Raw genomic sequence first — 13,513 nt, 5'->3', positions numbered from 1 at the left:
TTCGTAAATTAAAAATAATACTCCCTGTGTCCCATAATAATCGTGGTTTGTTTTGAAAATAGATTTACATAATAAAGCTTTTAAATGATAAAGTGTAACTTTTTCCCTGGCATTGAATACACAATTAACTAGATAAATATAATAATAATAATGGTAATTAATAAAGGGTATGGGTACATAAATGTGTTTGGTTGTTGATAATTTCTGCCCCCAAAACATATGTTAATTAATGAACTCAGAATTTCTTAAAATAACTGAAATAGCATTTAATGCACATTAAAATCTAAAACTTACCTCTTTAGCATGAATATATTATTTGAATAATAGTTTTAAAAGGGCAGCTTTTGCATATACTTGCAAGTACAATCTATTTATTTTGAAAGTAAGTTAAGAGGTAAGCATTTGGTGTCATTTTGGATCAATCTGACACAATTACAAATGAGGCTCCATGCTCCAAAGGTTATCCATTTGACCCGTTAGAGGGTTATATATAACCCGAATAAACCGTTTTCTAGGTAAACAGGCTTCAATTTCCAACTCTACTATATTTAGATGTCAACATAGCATAGAGAAACTTTGCAGGTAAAAGCATTTATGCAGAAAAGATAGTAGATTAAGTGAAAAGCTGGAACCTCTGCACGAAGATTGAGGAAAATATCAGCAAGAACTTCTACTGAGCAATCTAACAGATCATGGGAACTTTCCGGCTCTAGTTTTTCAACCTATAAGAGAGCTGAATATTCAGTTTTGCAACTAAGATGGCAAATACTGACACTAGATATCCATAATGAAAAACAATGATTAGTGTACCTCCGTGTTGTCATCGACGGTAACAGGGATATCTATAATAAGATGAGCCAAGGTAGATCCTTTGTCACAATTTGCAAAAGAAAAAGAGCCAACACAAAGAGAGAATACAGCTGCGGGAATTAATGCAACCATATGCTCATTGAAGACCAAACGTTCCTGAATAAGATGTCACCAGTATTTAATCATACCATAATATTGCCACTAGTATACTGACCACATATTAGTGTACAAATTGTCACCTAGAACACAATTGAGACCAACATGCAACAATGAACTTTTTAGATCTACTTTACAAAGCATTTAGTCTCAGTAGCATGTCCTCATCACAATGTTTCAAAGGATTGCTTCTTAAAAAGTAATCGTGGACAGTTGCATATAACTGTCTCCTTGATGATATAATGGGTGTCACTACCATCAATCAATCACATGACCTACCAATAAAGGTCAGACATTATTGAAAATGTAAGTCATTTAGGTTTGAAAAATCAATATGCATTGATCATTTCATGTAAGTATTGGTGATTGTTTGGATTTAAATATAACCCTAAATAAACCAATCTGCCTAATAAGCATGAAATCATATTATGCATTAATTTGATTTCAAAACTCAACATACATTAACGGTAAAAATGAGTTAACCACCGTAAAAAGTGATTCACTAACAGTAGCTTGTATGTTATTTGACGTTAGCTAAAAGTTCTACCTTAAAACATTTGTAAGGTTTTGTATATCATACTTATATTATGAAAGACGTATAAACACAGCAAACTAGCAAGCTTAAATAACTAATGTCGTGCACCAATGCATCAAAAGTACATCTAACTTCATGCTCACATTTTCTCTTTAAAGCATGTCTGTGAAACAGCAAGACTACAGATGTGTCACCATTTATAGGGACTTTAAAAGAAAGCAAAAAACTGTCAAGACTATGAGGCTAGAAATTAGAATTTGGAAGCTGGAAATAGTTTAACATCATCTTTCACAAAGTCTGAGCCTGACAACTCTATTACTATCATATCAAACTACAATCAAATTGGAATACTCTTGAAGACATCTTCATATGTACCATTTAGCATTTATGCTTGTACAGAAACCATGCAAGCTTAAACCCAAAGTAGTTAACTTATGTAGACCAAAAAAGACTGAACCAATATGCTACCAAAACAAATTTGTAGTCATCAGCACATGTATCTGAGCAACAGACTCCGAACAGAGATATTTACCGTTCTATGAGATAAAAGATCAGCATTCAATAAAAAAGTTTTAGCATATAGGCAGCAAGCAAATAACAACTTTGAAGATACATCAGAGAAAACAATTCTGCAGCACATTATGAAAAACGAACCTTCCAGTTAAGTAAGCTCATAACTGTCCTTAAGAGATCTTTTCTCAAGTGTAAAGCATCCCGCATATCACCCTATACAGTTAGCAATAGAAAATAAAAATAAGAACGATGCTCACAAAAATCAGCCAATCAGCTGACCACCTATATAAGCGCATTGTACACATCGTACTATATGAAGTATTAAGTATATTCATTTTTACTTCATGTGAATGCATGAAGTGAAAATGCTGAGCTATATAATATATTTAACAATTCTGCAATTCCTTTTTAATATAATTTTCATTGTCAATGCGTTCACATTTCCACGGATTAGTTCATAATAATAGATATAAGCCCTCATAATTCAAATTCAGTAAATTGTGAAACTTCAGCCTGCAGGTCCTGTCTTTAGTATTGACGGTATTGAGGCAATAAGTCACCCAATTTTGGCTAGTGATATAGACTCCTGCTAGTCTTGCGTTCAAATCAATTTAATTGAGCTGAGCATAGAAGTTGATTTAAATATGGACTACGCAAATTTTATAACAGGCTGACAAGGGGACTAAGTTCTAATGGAATATCATATCATAATGTAGACCATGTGAAAATGCGAAGCATTTGAAGAATAAAAAAGCAACTAGAGGAAACCACTTACATGGGATCCTTTCTTTGAAAAATAGCCAGATATAAAGCGTAGAAGAGACCTGAATATTGTTATTGTTATAACAACACACTTGTGAGAACATGGGTATTAAAGAAATAGGGTAACCCAAATGTATACGAACAGAATAATGCTAATAGTAAGGTTTAAACTTAAGAGCATTTGACAATAGTAATAACTGGTTGATGATAATATAGCTTCCAAATATAGTTAGAACTGAACCATTATTTATGTTAAAACAATAGAGAATTATAAGCCATGGAACCTGCAGAATCGCAGTGCGGAGAATCAATAATACGTAAATTTGCTAAAGTGCTTGCTATTCTAAAGGTGGTTCTTAACTACTGCTATCGTATTTATAAAATAGAAATATGATGCTCTACTTTTACTTTTTCATCTTCAGACAATCGGAGCATATAATGCCAAAAGCAATCCAAAATATCCAATAAACATCAAATTGTGCATATGCTCTCGTTTTTGGTATTTATATAAGCAAAACCTAATCCTCGGCTCACGTTAAGTCAATCTTTTCATGTTTCAAGTAAAATTGGGCAATAGATAATTGACCGGATGTGGAAATCAAACAAGTGAACCAAGTCAAACCTATAACATAGTTGTGTTGCTTCCTTTGGTTTCATGGAAACAGTTAAAAACTGCTTAGATGGATTTTAAAAACGAAATTACCATGCAAAAACATAAGCATGTGGTGGCAATAGGAAAGATGAGTAACAATAATTAAATAGATATACACTAGCAAGGTCCACAAGTAAATAACCTACAATGATGGAGAACTCTTGAACAAGCGGAGATCCCATACATCATGAGCTACAATATAGTTGTTCATTGGATCCTAAGAGTAAAATACATAACAGAAGTCCCCAGAAACAGAATTAGCAAATGCTCCTTTAATGGAGATACCAAATAAAGGGGAAAGACCATCAGAAAGGCATGCTTACACTTAGATTAACATTTCCAAGGAGAATAAGAGCAGCATCTGCCTGAATGAAGCAGGGGGACAAGTAAATAACATTATAGCCCTATATCAGTATGTAACCATAATTTTTTTTATTTCAATTGTCTCGTGGATCTGTGTTCAGTGATCTATACCGAGTTACCGACAGTGCATTATATTTTGGAACAAACTGGTGAAGACTCATCTGTAACAGCTGAGGCCCACATATACTATTTAATATTTATATGAGGTGATTCATTCATTTCATGGTAAAATGTAAGGCGTAAAAAAGAAAAAAAATGCAATCTCATACAGACAAACTATGTAGCACAGTTTATAAACCAAACTTATCATTTCCATATTAAGTATATTACTTACAACTGATGTAACATTATTGAACATAGGTAAGCCACGTAGCAGAGTGTTCCATATTGTATGCCAGCCTCTGTCCAACTGAAGATTTACAAGATTAAGTTGCCGATTAGAGAATAAAAAAAGGAAGAGAAGCCGAAAATGTAATACTTTCCCTCCAAATCAGAACTTATTCAAACCAATAGCTTTAACAAACAGCTAGGCCAAATGAATTAATGCGGCAAAAAAAGCAGCAACAAACAGAATATGGTAAGTAGAATGTCAACGTAAGCACAAAGATGGAACTCAATTAAAAAAATTTATAGATTTAAATATATGCACTTATACAACGTTCAGTTCTACACATAACTTGTCAGCCATGCTTTTTCCAGCCAAATTAAATGCAAAGAAATTACACTACACCTGATTATTCATGAATTTCACTTTTGCTGAGCCATCGCCTCCATAAGTAGAACACAGTAGCACCGATGAGAGTCCTTGAAGACTCCTAAGAAATGCAAGAGGGCAATAGCAAGAGTTTATACAAAAATTAGGATCTTGGTATAATATATCAATGGGTTTGTAATGTTATGGTTCAAGTTGGTCAATCATCAAAAACAGCCATGAAGAATTTTAAATGACAGCATACCGCAGAGTCCACAGAAAACCATCATAAGCATGCTCCATAGTAGCAGCATTCATTATTCTGCAATAACCCACAAAGTTACAATACAAGCAATATTACACCGGAATAAGACTGGCAATAAAGATTAGAGGACCAGATAAAAAGAGAACGCTGCAACTTATACCAGAAGCAAAAATAGTAATATCATCATAGCAGGTTCAGTTACAAATGAAAGCACATTTGCATACATAAAGACATGTCTAAAATACTCATTCCTGGACATTCTTATCTACTTTAGGATGAAGAACTAAAATATTTATAAGGGTTAGATAATCACATATATACATTAGGATTACATTGTGGAATATCGAAAACATAAGAAGTTCTTCAGTTTGCTGTCTTGTTGAATTTCTCTTTCGTGTTTCCATATGACTCTATTCGAATTTCATACTTTATTATCTCCGCCAAGTTTTCTTTCTTTGTACAATAAGATACAGAAGGCAGCAAATGGGCATTTATTCAGACCATTGAATTATGAAAGAGGTACCATTTCCTTATCCAGCAGTGCATGTAAATGTCAAACGACATCTAGCTTACAAGTGTACAAAAAGTCTGTAGCACTACCTGTTCTGCTAACTTTTCACTATCTAAAAAAATGAAGATAACTCCAGTGGATAAACTCTGGACAGAGATATGTGTTTGAATGCATTGTAAGAACAATAGCACTGCCAAGTGCTAATAGAATTTATACACCTTCCAAATAAAGGATTTAGTACCAAAACAACTAGGCTAAACCAAGGATAAGAGATATCGAGTATATATTCTTGGACAGTTGGACATCATATCGTGTTCATATTAAGCACCTTTGTGTCTCTGTGTGTGTGTGTGTGTGTGGCTTTGGGGGTGGGGGTGGGGTAAGCTAGCATAATAAATGCCATATTCAAGCAAATTCACCTCTCAAAGTGTGTGGATAATCCTTCAAACCAGTACATGATATGATCATACTTTAGACGAGTAGAGTAGTTGCGAACAAGGAAGCAAAAAGCAGCATTCCTGTCATAGGAGCAAAATCCTCAGAATGTATTTTAAACTATAAGAAGACACTGATAATAAAAAATAAGCCAATATAAAGGGTAGACAGATCAAACATTGTTAATACTATGTATGGCACTGTGCACCATTTCTCATGCCCCACCAGGTTACTGATCAGCTCAGTGGTTAATTGACTTGCATGCCAACTGCAGACCTACTTTCCAGTTCATCATTACTTTTCATCCCAACCCCCACACCCTCCTTACTATCAAGCATCAACATGGGCAACAGTTGCTTATCAAAAGAAATTTGGATCCGTATTTTATTCAAATGATAAAAACTAGAAATAAAAGTGCCTTAATTCATATACCATTGCATGTCAGGTATCCTGATATGACAAGTTAATTAACCAGAGTGATACACACATCTGCATTTCTGGTGACAATATGTTAATACTAATAATCTGGGTATTTCCTTGTGAATAAATTGATGAATGTTCAATATATACGATAGTTCTTATAATGATCCCAACCATAGTCACCTGGTTCACAATTCAGAATCGCAATTTACTAGGTCCCTAAAATTCGGTTTGAGGGGGTGGTAGGGTCATTTCGGTTCGCTCCGGTACGATGTACCCGAAGTTGTAATGCGATAATAGATTCGAAGTTTCAATACTCCAAAATTCAAAAGTATATTCAATGCTTCATAAATCAAAAGAGATTACAAGTCTTTAAACTTCAAAGTTCAAAACTGATTCCATAAAAATAACACATATTACTTGAATGTGATAATTTTTTAAAATATAATTTAAACTGAAATATTTCATGTACTTATACTTATTATGTGATGATTTTTTATAATTATTTTAAATACTATATCTCGTTTTGACACTTTATGATGGGAATTTAAGGATGGCTTTTAGTTTAAACTTCCTGTTAAATAGTACATACCAACTTTCAGCTTATATAATGTCCGTTTAGCTCTTTCATTTAATATATATTATTTAAAGCAAGGGCAAACGTAAATTGTAAAATGTAATCAAACCTTATCCATCGGTAACTCAAGGTCAAAAGTAGATTTTCCACATTGTATGCGTGTAATTTAGGAGTAAGAGTATGATAAAATGCCGTTCTAAAAAAATAAGAAAAGAGTAAAATCTTAGCTACTCTCTTTTATGGCTATGCCTCTATTTCTCCACTAAAATACCCATTTTATCTTTAATATCTAAAAAAAAAAAATTGTACTGGTTAGCTAAACCAACACCTTCTGGATCACATTCTGTACTGGTGAAATTTGCAAACCAACACCATTAAAAGTCGCTGAATTCGTGCAACCCGACACGCCATTCAAAGCCTTGCAATCGCAAACCCAGGCTAACCTAAATCGTGTTCAAACCGCGAATTGGTTCGCACAAACCAAATAGAAAGTTCGGGGCAATTTGGGTAAATTCTGTTACTATGAACCGAATCTTTTGTAGTTTACAGAAGGGTTTGACTTGCATTGTTGCCATATTGAACCCAACAATGCACCTTATTGCACAGAAATATTAGGAGGAACAGAAACAAAAAAAAATAAAATTAAACAGAGAGCCAAATCACTTCTACCACTAAGCTCTTACCCATTGGTCGAGCTCCCGCTACCCAGGTACTCACTTATATCACTCGTTTGGACTCGCTCAATTATACCCTTTTTCTCTTAAAAAGTCTTTTAATGTTTGTCTTATTTAAACCAGGACTGATCTGTGGAAATTTGTAAATCCACACAATGTTATCATGCGAGCAGAAAAAAAAAAGCATATAAGTCATTAATATGCAGTGTGACTAGATAGCAATTAAGAACTTACCAAGCCCACTTTCCTTTAACGATTTGTTCGTTTAAATAGACAACAATATGCTCCCTCCTGGCTCGCTTATCAGCTACAGGTGCTCTACATGAGATAAGGCAGGCCTGAAAAAAATTTGTTACTAGTCACTTTTATTGAATCTTTTAAAACCTAAACATGTTTCAAAACTTGGAATAAGGATGCATTTGAGTCAGTGTTGTCAAAGGCGAGCGCCTCTTGCGCCTAGGCGCAAAAGGCGGGTAAGGCGCACCTCCAGCGCCTGAAACCCTAGGCCCGGAGTCGACCATGAAAAAGGCGGTCAACGTCGGTCAAATTGGTCAAATGGGTCAGGATTCGACCAAATCATTCAAGATCTGGCCAAATCGTGGCTAGATCTGATGTTTTCCGGCCAAAATGAGTGACCATAATCGTTTAAGAAGATAAAAGAAGAGAGTGAAAATATAAAATGCGGGAAAGAAAAGTTATTACATTTTTTATATGTTTATAATAATTTGAAGTTTTTGGTTGAAAAGCTTATATTTTTTTAATGATATTTGGTTTTATAACTGACATCTGATTTTTTTACTATTATTTTTCACTATATATAAATATTTTATATTTATTTACTTAGTGCCCTTTTTTTTCGGACGTGCGCTTTTTTTGCGCCTCTCGCCTTCGCCCTATTTTGGGTCTTTGCGCTTTGAGGTCGCCTTCGCTTTTGACAACTATGATTTGAGTTGGACTAATAACTGTTATAAGAATTCATGCCATCACATGCCTAAGACATACACAAAATCAGACACGATGAAAAAAATAATTTTAAGATTTGGTAGGTATACAAGTGAAAACGACAATCCAAATACTCCTACAAAATGATGCAAACAAATATTCTGCATCGGGTTAAGTGACAGAAGGAAAGAAAATAAGTAACATGTAAAACTTTGAACTTAATTAAATAGGCAATTACGGACCCGGCAAAAGACGATAGCAGCAAGCTCCAGTAAACTAGATTGTGAGTTTGCCAAGGTACCACGCTTATCATCCCTGGTTGTCTCACTCCTAAATAGGTTGCATACTCATGAGTTCATGACCATAACAACGACTGCAGTAAAGATGAAGGTCATATGAAATACTTGGAAACAGAACCTACCATGGCAGACTGGTGCTGGAACAACTAATTTGATCTAGTTCCTTTACTATAATGTCCAAAAGTTGTTCCAATAAAACACTTCCGTCAGTAGCACCTCTTACTAACTTTAACTGTAACCTGGCGTATAGAACAAGTGCATCCTGTGGATAAGAAAGAGAAGCAGTGCCTTATTTCAAAGCTGTGCATGCTATTATAAATTAAATCATAAAGAATGATTGAACAACCTTCAGACCACGATCATGGGTTGTTACCCAAACACGGAAAAGAAATTGATGTACAGCATCATGAATTTCTAAGGACCAACTGCCCAAATTTGGACCATCCCTTATCAAATATGTATTAATGCATTCCACCAATTTTCGCAAAAGCTTCCCCTCGTCCCTGAAAATGACACAAAATAATGCAATGTCCAACGAATATATTAGCGAAGAGAACGCCAATCAAAGGGCATACCAAACAGAAAAATTCAAAGAAGCACTGATTATCTATTGTATATTTGTATTACCTTAGATTAGAAAAGATATTTATGAAACCTTTTGTTATTCCTTCCCGGATATCATCAGAAAAATCTCCAGGAGGACTATCAAGGAGTGATTGAAGCATAAGGATGGACCGAAAGACCTCTTCCTTGGGATTTAATTGTCCGGCATTGCGCTCACTTAAGCTTATCTCAACCTTTTCCATATATAGAAGTACCAGACCTTGCAAAATTATAAAAAACTATAAGACGAATGCAGATTGGACATTTATTTCTGTAAAACCATGGACCTTTGTAGCCCTTCAATCCAAATAAAGAGGTACTCACTATAGTATACACGCTTCCTCAAGTGAAACTGAAGATGTTTAACTGCCAAAAGATGTCGCAGAATAGTTCCATACTCTGACTGGAAGCTTGGAACATCCTTTAAAATATCCCATATATGATTAAAGAGTAACTTTGCCACGGATAGAAGATGCAAACTCTTGCCTGTCAATGGATCCAAAAAACGACAACGCCATTTTATTAGGTGCAACTGTGCAACATAAGACTGTCGCATAAAGTGCATTCAGAGCTTATCCTGAATCCTTCTATAGTTCTATTGCAAAAACTAATGAAACATGTACTGACTACTGAAGGTCAATAATCAATTCTCATGAAGAGTGCAGATGTTATGGTCATCGTTCATCTGGATTCTGGAAAAGAGGTGACACCATTCGGTTTTCTAGGCAACTTTAACAAAAATTACACGATGTTATGATTACATTTCAACAATTTCTCTTGGGTATAAATATAAATCTGGCATTAAGAAATTCATTTCATGGTGTAGAAAGAGTATTTTTAACGACTTGCGACCTCAGAATTTGCATCATTGTTCATCCAACCTGCCGTTAAATATCAGCTTCCTTATTCCGAATATAGCTCACTAGTACTCCAATATTTTACAGGTGGTAATGCAAATGCAATTTTGCATATCATACACTATATCTGACTTATTACTCCACTCTAATCGATCTATCCAGCTGTGATGTAATTTTGTTAATCCACACAGATTCTTGAACACATAGCTTGGGTCATCAAAGAAGCAACACATGGAGACCCTAATACCCTATCAAACTGTCTTTATCAACATGTTTTAAGATTTCGTCTCATGTGATTTATGATTTATATTTGTTGCCATATCAATACAAATAGAACGTAAATAACTTTGTAGACCATTACTGTAAAAAAAAAATATATATGCAAACACCAAGAACTGAACATAAAATGAAATATAGCTTACAATAAACTCAGTGTATGTAAAACAATCAATATTAGAAGCATAGTGGCACTACATTATCCCAAATAAAGGGTCTACACACATGTATCCTAATAGTCATATTCTAACATTACTCACATATATACATACCATCCTCTGCTCGTTGTACCACGATTCTAAGAGTCTTTGCAAATGCCAACTTAGGCAAGCGCCTCTTGCTTGCATGTACCTCTAATGATATAGCTTTAGTGAGCAATTTAACAAGAAACGGCCACGTTTCAGCTGCAAAAACAACAACATTGTCACTCACCTAGACTTGCAAAAGGCATACGGCACAATATATGTACCATACATGTTTTTAACTTATACACATATGACATCGAATAATATGATATTTCTTTCAACTAGTTTCTCATTCATGGACCATAAGCTTCCTAACACCTCTAGATCAAATATAATGTATTTCCATGTAATCAATTAAACAAAGCGTAAGATCGCCAAAATGTATCTACGGCTTGTCACATGTGTACTTTGCGTATCATAACTTCATATCATTGCTGTCGCGTGTTGTATCTAATTACGACTTCTTCGCGTAAACCAGGGACGTTGCGGTTTACAAGTTACAAGTAGTTACCAAATACGACATACGATAGCAAAAAATAATGAATTTTCGATACACAAGCGGTGGATACATTTTCTTACACTTAGCCCTGGTTTGATCGATTACATGATATGATCCATCCTTAATTTGTTATATATACATATAGATATATATATATATACACGCATTTTAATTTTTATGCACATTTGCCCTAACTTAATTAAACAAAATTAAGTAACATAATTATTACCATTTGGAACTTCATGTGGTTTGAGCATTTCGGTTTTTCGACTGATGTATCGAGAAAATGCGATGAGCCGTTCTCCTTCTAGCCATGTATTCAACAACTTAATCCCTTCCTGTATCAAAAACAGATATAATAATTAATAAATTGAAGTAAAAAGAAATATGGAAAATGGGAATGAAAAAGAAGTCGTACTTCGCGAGATTTGGCTTTATCAGAAGAGAGTTTAGAAACGATATCGTGAATATCGTCGGAAGTAAACATGTCGCATTGATTGACTGATGATGGTTGAGGGTGGTTAGGGTTCTAGAGCGGTGGTTGGTTTCAAAGAGGGTTTTAAGTGGCGGGAGGATGGATTTGTCTAAAGATGGTTTTTGGGGACTTTTGGACTTTTTGGGGCAAGGGTTTTTTTAGGAGCTTTTAAAGCTTAAAAGCCTTTAGCTTTTAAAAATAAGCTCATTTGAAAATTATAGCCCTATTTTGTAATACATAAGAAATCAAAAGCCCCAGTCCCGAAAAACTCATAAAAGCCCCAAAAAGTCTTTAAAATAAAAGCTCGTAGGAAGAGAGTTGGAAAAAAAGCCCTAGCCCTTAGCGCCAACGTCAAGCTCCACCCCAAACCCTTAACTACAGCCTCAGCTCCAAGATTTTGTGCCAAACATACCCAAAATAAATAAGATCAACAATCGACCTCTATCTATCTATATATATATACTCTCTATATAAACAAACTACCCTTCCCAAATTAAACACTCTACATTTAAAATTCCTAATTTACCCTTTTAATTTACACTACCACCAAACCCTTTATTCTTAAATCTATATCTTTACTATATTAATAAACAAATTAACCTTAATTTTTAACACATTCCTAACTCACACATTAAATCTATCCAATATATTCTTAAAATATTTTATACCCATATTTTTCCAAACGATCTATTTCATTTACTAATTGATTTAAATATTTCCACCTAATATCTCTATTATATTTTTATAAAGTTATTTACAAAATATACATCTCTTAACCATAAAATAACTACATTATCATTTACATCTATTACTTTAAGATTAATAATCACATCGTTAACACCACCGCCACTAGCACCGCCCGTTTCCGTCACGCCGCATTGTGCGGGTACCCATCTCGTAAATTAATAGGCATTGGAACCGGAATATTTTATTAATTTAATGGGTTATTAATTTATCGAGTGTTAATTTACAATTCGTTTCTTAAGTTAGGATTGGACAAATTATTAGCTTTATCGGGATATTAATTTATCGAGTATTAACTTATAAAGGTTTAACTGTACTTCTTTCCTTCCTAAATTATATATAAGAAAGTGATAAATTCTTTTGAAAATTAGCCTAAAAATCTTCTTAAAACTATACGAATGTGACATCTGACATTTACTAATTCTCTTTTCTAATCTTGTCCTTTGATTTTTCCACTTGTAACCATCTTCTGGTTAGGAGAATTATTAGGCTCTTTAGTTATGAGGATTAATCATTTCCCTTATCTAACTAATGCATGCCACTTGATGCAGTGATATGATGGTAATTATTAATGTAAAAGTAATTGATATAAAAAGAAAAAAGGATAATTTATATGATGTTAACATCATTTAGTTATATGATGTTTCCTCATAAACTTTTAAATTCATGTTGGGATATTTATCATGTGTAAAAATTTGTGTGAGTGCATTACCATCATAGTTGTCAAACTCGTACGAGTCACGAGTCGAGTCAAAACGAGGCAACTCGATGGGATGACTGCTTTACTCTAGACTCGTAACATGACTCGTGTTTTGTGGTGCGAATCGATCCGAGTCATGTCCGAGTCACGAGTCGAGTCACGAGTCACAAAATAATTTTTTTATTTTTTATTTTAAACAAAACTCTATTATATGTTTTTAAATTTGATTTAATTACAATAGTATCTTCTATTTTTAGCTTAATACATTACAATATGTCTATAATAAATACTTGCACATAATTATAAAATACCATATTTTCAAATATCCTAATTCTTACAATTCGAGTCGTGATTCACGAGTCGACAACTATGATTACCATGATGTTAATATCATATAACCTTTTCCTAAAAAGAAATTAGCATTTTACCCGCACAATGCGACGGTGTGATGTTGGTGGTGATGGTTGGTAGTGGTAGTGGTGATGGTGTGGTTATTATTGTAAAAATAA

General features: G+C 34.0%; 1 protein-coding gene across 1 annotated transcript in view; it reads right to left on the bottom strand.

The window, feature by feature from the left end:
- The window catches only part of LOC122607791 (serine/threonine-protein kinase ATM), a 38,312-nt gene extending 26,635 nt beyond the window's left edge, over nucleotides 1–11,677 (bottom strand). Inside the window, 20 exon segments of the mRNA XM_043780839.1 lie at nucleotides 633–722; nucleotides 811–966; nucleotides 2,156–2,227; nucleotides 2,790–2,838; nucleotides 3,575–3,645; nucleotides 3,752–3,793; nucleotides 4,126–4,192; nucleotides 4,441–4,457; nucleotides 4,522–4,606; nucleotides 4,748–4,804; nucleotides 5,678–5,776; nucleotides 7,599–7,702; nucleotides 8,549–8,636; nucleotides 8,728–8,867; nucleotides 8,952–9,108; nucleotides 9,233–9,428; nucleotides 9,533–9,694; nucleotides 10,614–10,745; nucleotides 11,315–11,423; nucleotides 11,504–11,677. Of these exon segments, the coding sequence (XP_043636774.1) occupies nucleotides 633–722; nucleotides 811–966; nucleotides 2,156–2,227; nucleotides 2,790–2,838; nucleotides 3,575–3,645; nucleotides 3,752–3,793; nucleotides 4,126–4,192; nucleotides 4,441–4,457; nucleotides 4,522–4,606; nucleotides 4,748–4,804; nucleotides 5,678–5,776; nucleotides 7,599–7,702; nucleotides 8,549–8,636; nucleotides 8,728–8,867; nucleotides 8,952–9,108; nucleotides 9,233–9,428; nucleotides 9,533–9,694; nucleotides 10,614–10,745; nucleotides 11,315–11,423; nucleotides 11,504–11,572 (1,962 nt within the window). The 5' untranslated portion in view covers nucleotides 11,573–11,677.
- Between the last annotated feature and the right edge of the window lie 1,836 nt (nucleotides 11,678–13,513).

Source organism: Erigeron canadensis, chromosome 7 (assembly GCF_010389155.1).
Source record: "Erigeron canadensis isolate Cc75 chromosome 7, C_canadensis_v1, whole genome shotgun sequence".
Lineage (NCBI taxonomy): Eukaryota > Viridiplantae > Streptophyta > Magnoliopsida > Asterales > Asteraceae > Erigeron > Erigeron canadensis.
This window is presented reverse-complemented; position numbering and strand designations above follow the sequence as displayed.